Source organism: Dermacentor silvarum, chromosome 1 (genome assembly GCF_013339745.2).
Source record: "Dermacentor silvarum isolate Dsil-2018 chromosome 1, BIME_Dsil_1.4, whole genome shotgun sequence".
In the NCBI taxonomy this organism is placed as follows: domain Eukaryota; kingdom Metazoa; phylum Arthropoda; class Arachnida; order Ixodida; family Ixodidae; genus Dermacentor; species Dermacentor silvarum.
Genome location: NC_051154.1, coordinates 383,619,712 through 383,623,641, shown reverse-complemented (window position 1 = coordinate 383,623,641; position 3,930 = coordinate 383,619,712). Strand labels below are relative to the sequence as shown.

General features: G+C 50.1%; 1 protein-coding gene across 1 annotated transcript; it reads left to right on the top strand.

The window, feature by feature from the left end:
- The first annotated feature begins 377 nt into the window (after positions 1 to 377).
- Positions 378 to 3,264, top strand: LOC125942454 (alpha-(1,3)-fucosyltransferase 7-like). Its single transcript, XM_049660626.1, has 2 exons — positions 378 to 636; positions 1,009 to 3,264. The coding sequence occupies exons 1-2, from the start codon at positions 452 to 454 to the stop codon at positions 2,414 to 2,416; spliced, it is 1,593 nt and encodes a 530-aa protein (XP_049516583.1). The 5' UTR covers positions 378 to 451; the 3' UTR covers positions 2,417 to 3,264.
- The last annotated feature ends 666 nt before the right edge of the window (positions 3,265 to 3,930 follow it).

Sequence of the window (3,930 nt, the reverse complement as noted above, 5' to 3'; positions counted from 1 at the left end):
CGTTGCAGAAACCGAAGCGCAGATAGATGAACAGACAACACCGCCGGTGAGCGTGGTGCATATGCAAAAACATGCGGTCACCCTCCATCACTCGCGCTTGCTGGCCTGGCGCCTGGTTACACGCGTAAAACACGTCGACATGGCGCTGCACTGGTCGCTGTGGAAACGTCATATTAAAGTCCCATAGGCATGCAGCGCGGCCCTGGCTGCGGGAAGCGAACGCAAAGGGTTGAATCTAGAACAAGGAAGCGATGAGCAGGCACCCGGCTCTTAATGCCGCGCATGCGCGGTGCACACTCATCTCGAACCCAGCGGCTAACGTTACATGGCGCTGCTTTGCACCGCAGAAGCCCGGCGGCGCGTTCTAGATAGGGCTGTTCACCTCTGTACTTTCTGACGTTACCCGCAGATAGGAACACACTGCCCCGTACAATTTGTTGTTATCGGTTACATGTTCAATCGCTTTGATGATGAAAGGAATCGTGAACTCAAGATTTATGTCGCCTCAAGAAGGCTTATCAGATACTTAATTTCGGCGCCAAAGCTTCCGCGCCGAACGGGAGCTTGGAGACTTCACTGCATGCAGCCACTGTGCACGCAACACAGCGTTCACCACAGACCCGAAGTGCAAAGAGCGTGAGTGTCTTCATTCAAAGTTGCCTTCATCGCAGTACATGCCATGCTAGTAGTAGAGAAGAACCCCGGACTTGTTAATCCACTAGTGACGCAAGGACCAATCTTAACCACGGGCGCTAGCGAGAATAGTTACCGCGAAGGTGCCAGTGCATGGTCCTTACTAACGAAAAGCGCCTTGACTCCGGCCCCGCCAAATAACTTGTACCTGTAATATTTAGCGATGATTACCAGTAGCATGTTTAGCGGCGATTTTAAATGCAGCCAGTAATTTTTAAAACAACAACAGGGTTTCTTCCTTAGCGTTTCGTAGTTCATCGTGCATTGAGTGTTTTGCTATTTTCGATTGTTCATGACTTCTTGCCACTCGTGCAGCCCAACAATGGCCGAGCATAATGACGAGCTAGCAGAAGAGGTTCCGCTTCAGCCACTGAATGTGAATGATCCTGCGGACGACGAAGCAGCTGCTCTACCAAATGGCACTGTTCCTGCGATTCATCTACATATTCCGCCGGTGATCAGAATGTGGAAACGTTACAAGAAGCGCATAATATGGTTTGGTTTGGGAGTGTTACTCGTGGTATTCCTCCTTGGCATGTCTTTTCTCATTAGATCCTTTCGGGGCCAAGGGTTCCATGTTAGAGGCAGACCGAGCAGGACACCGCAGGCCCCTGTGTCTGTGCCGAGTTCGCCACCCCAGCTACCGTGGAGAAGCCGCGTGGATCCCAACCGCGTGCCTCGCATACTACTATGGAACCCTCCAAAGGACCTCGTAATGGCAGCGGCGAACAACAGCAGTTTGACCGTCAGTGTATGCTCCAAGAAGGGGAGCGAACAGTATCGACAGTGCGCAGTAACACGGAGCCGGGATAATGCTACAGACAGTGACGCTGTCGTGTTCCACAGCGATGCCTTAAAGGCGGAAGACCTGCCCTTTAGCCGTTCTGCAAATCAAGTTTGGGTTTTTTGGGCACCTAACCGCTTGCCGCTTGGTGGTTCGAGCTATGCAAACAAGATTTCGGCAGCGGTGCTGTTGTCAGTGGAAAAGGCTTTCAACTGGTCAATGGGCCACCGGGATGATGCGGATGTTCACATTCCGTACAAGCATTGGCGTTGCAGCGGCCCCGCCAACAATTACCGAACTAAAAAGGCGCGACAGAACAAGATTGAGGCCATGTCGAAGCGCAAGGACGCCGCCTGGATAGTGGGCGCGTGTGAGCACGAGCGCATCCGGAAAGAAATGCCAAAACCGCTCCCAGCGAAGGTAGCAGCACGAATCCCCGTCAGCCTCCTCATGGACTGCGGATCAGCATTCTGTCATTCGGGTCCGCAGTGTGTCCAGCACGTAGCGGAGAACTACCATTTTATCTTTGTCTCCACATCGCCCGATTGTTTCGAAAGCGCGGAGGAACTCATTTATGACGCATTTCAGTACGACGTTGTCCCCGTGGTCTTCGTATCACCGAACACCACTTTACTCCTGCCAGAAAACTCTTTCGTGAACGCGGCCTATTTTCGCGAACCGGGACAGTTGGCTAGTCTACTGCGCTCTCTTCTGGACAACCGCGGCGCGTACGAGAGCTATTTCGCATGGAAGCGAAACTGCTCCGTGACTTCTCTAGACAGTGACTTGTGTGCCCTCTGCAGCGCTCTCTATGAGGAACCAGTGCGAAAGGGAGCGCGACTGGACATACTGGAATGGCTGCAAGGCCGTACCTTGTGCGCAAGACATCACTTTGCTTTGGACTCGTTCTTTGTAGCTGAAAGTGAAATGCCCCTGTAAAGGCAACTTCCTGCTGTTCTACCATTTTGCTAACGCGGTCTGAACGAAAGTGCATGTAGTCCTGAAACGACACTTAAGTACGCGGCGTGTGCGTCGAGTGTTGGATTCCAGTGATGATGACTACGCATGCCCAATGACTTGCTGTTTTCTGTTTCAAGTCCATGCTTATGAATCCGTATTATTTTCTTTCGTGATAAAATAAAGTTGTAGTTATGGTCACCATGAAAACATTTAAAGCATTCAACGCCAGCACAGTTTGCTGTTGCGGCGAACATGTAAGATTGCATTTTAGCATTTTTTTACCACTGACGGGTACATAAATCCTTATACTTGGAACGCGTCGTGATGGGCTCTGCAGAATATTTTCTGCTTCGAAGTTGAAATAATGAATAGGGCTTAGTTCTAATGGGGGTCACAGATCTTCTTTGCAGTGTGCGCGCATAGTACTAATCCTTATCAGAGGAGTTACAGCGAAAACAGTCATCGCTACCCATGAAATTGTGTTAGACAAAAAGAAGAGGTTCGCAGATTAAAAATATTCTACCCTATGTACAGAGTAGCGAAAGCGGCTTCAGATTTGCTGTTGCTCCCCTCCAGCGGTTGAAGGGCGTAAACGAGATAAAGTGTGACACTGCACTGAGTGGGAGACAAGGTTACTTCACGCTGTTCGTGCGCGCGCATCCCTAATATTCTTTTCGTTCACGATGCGTGTACTGGAACCATCGAAAAAGATCATGCGATACCGTGCACTGTAGCAACCAATGTAAGCACCGATTCCTGTGTGGTTTGCATTGATTGGGGATAACTAGCCCTCATGTTGACGGCCGGTTATTCAGCGCAATATGACAGTGGTGAGATAATAAACGTTGCCTTCCGTGCGTAATTTGTCTCTCTCTACCTAGTATACTGAACACACAGCGAGGTGTGTTTGCTTGAGGCATTGTTGTGCGCCATTGTTCGTAGCATGTGAGAAGGTTAGCATTCGCAATGCACACATGGCGTATCGCATCGTGGCAGAAGTGTTGATTTCTATGACGCCCGCTTGCGTACTGTTCACTTATTTCATGACTGCGTTGGCACTACCATTTCTCAGCATCTTGGCTACTATTCTGGCTACCTCCTCTCTTGACGGCTGCGCATAATTACAAACGTAAGCGCTGCAGCTTCCGAAATGCTTTGGCGGGAGACTAACGCGTACTTACAGCAGTACAGATGGCAGTGTAGTGGCGCACAGGGAGCTGTCGTTGGAGAGGTCTAACAGGCCCGTCACGAGGAATGCGTTCTGACGTCACCTTTCCCCTCTCCGGTACTCCTGCCATGTAGATTATACCCCTTCTCAACCACCCCCAGACTCCACGTGCGATATAGCAGCAGCAGTGAAGAACTCGAAGGGGCAAGTAATGGGCTTCGCTTTAAGAATGAAAGCTGATTCATTTTCATTTGATAGCTACGCAATCAGAATCATTCTTGGTTTGGTAAAGAATGGTTGTGAATCACAAGTTTTCTGCAGCGAA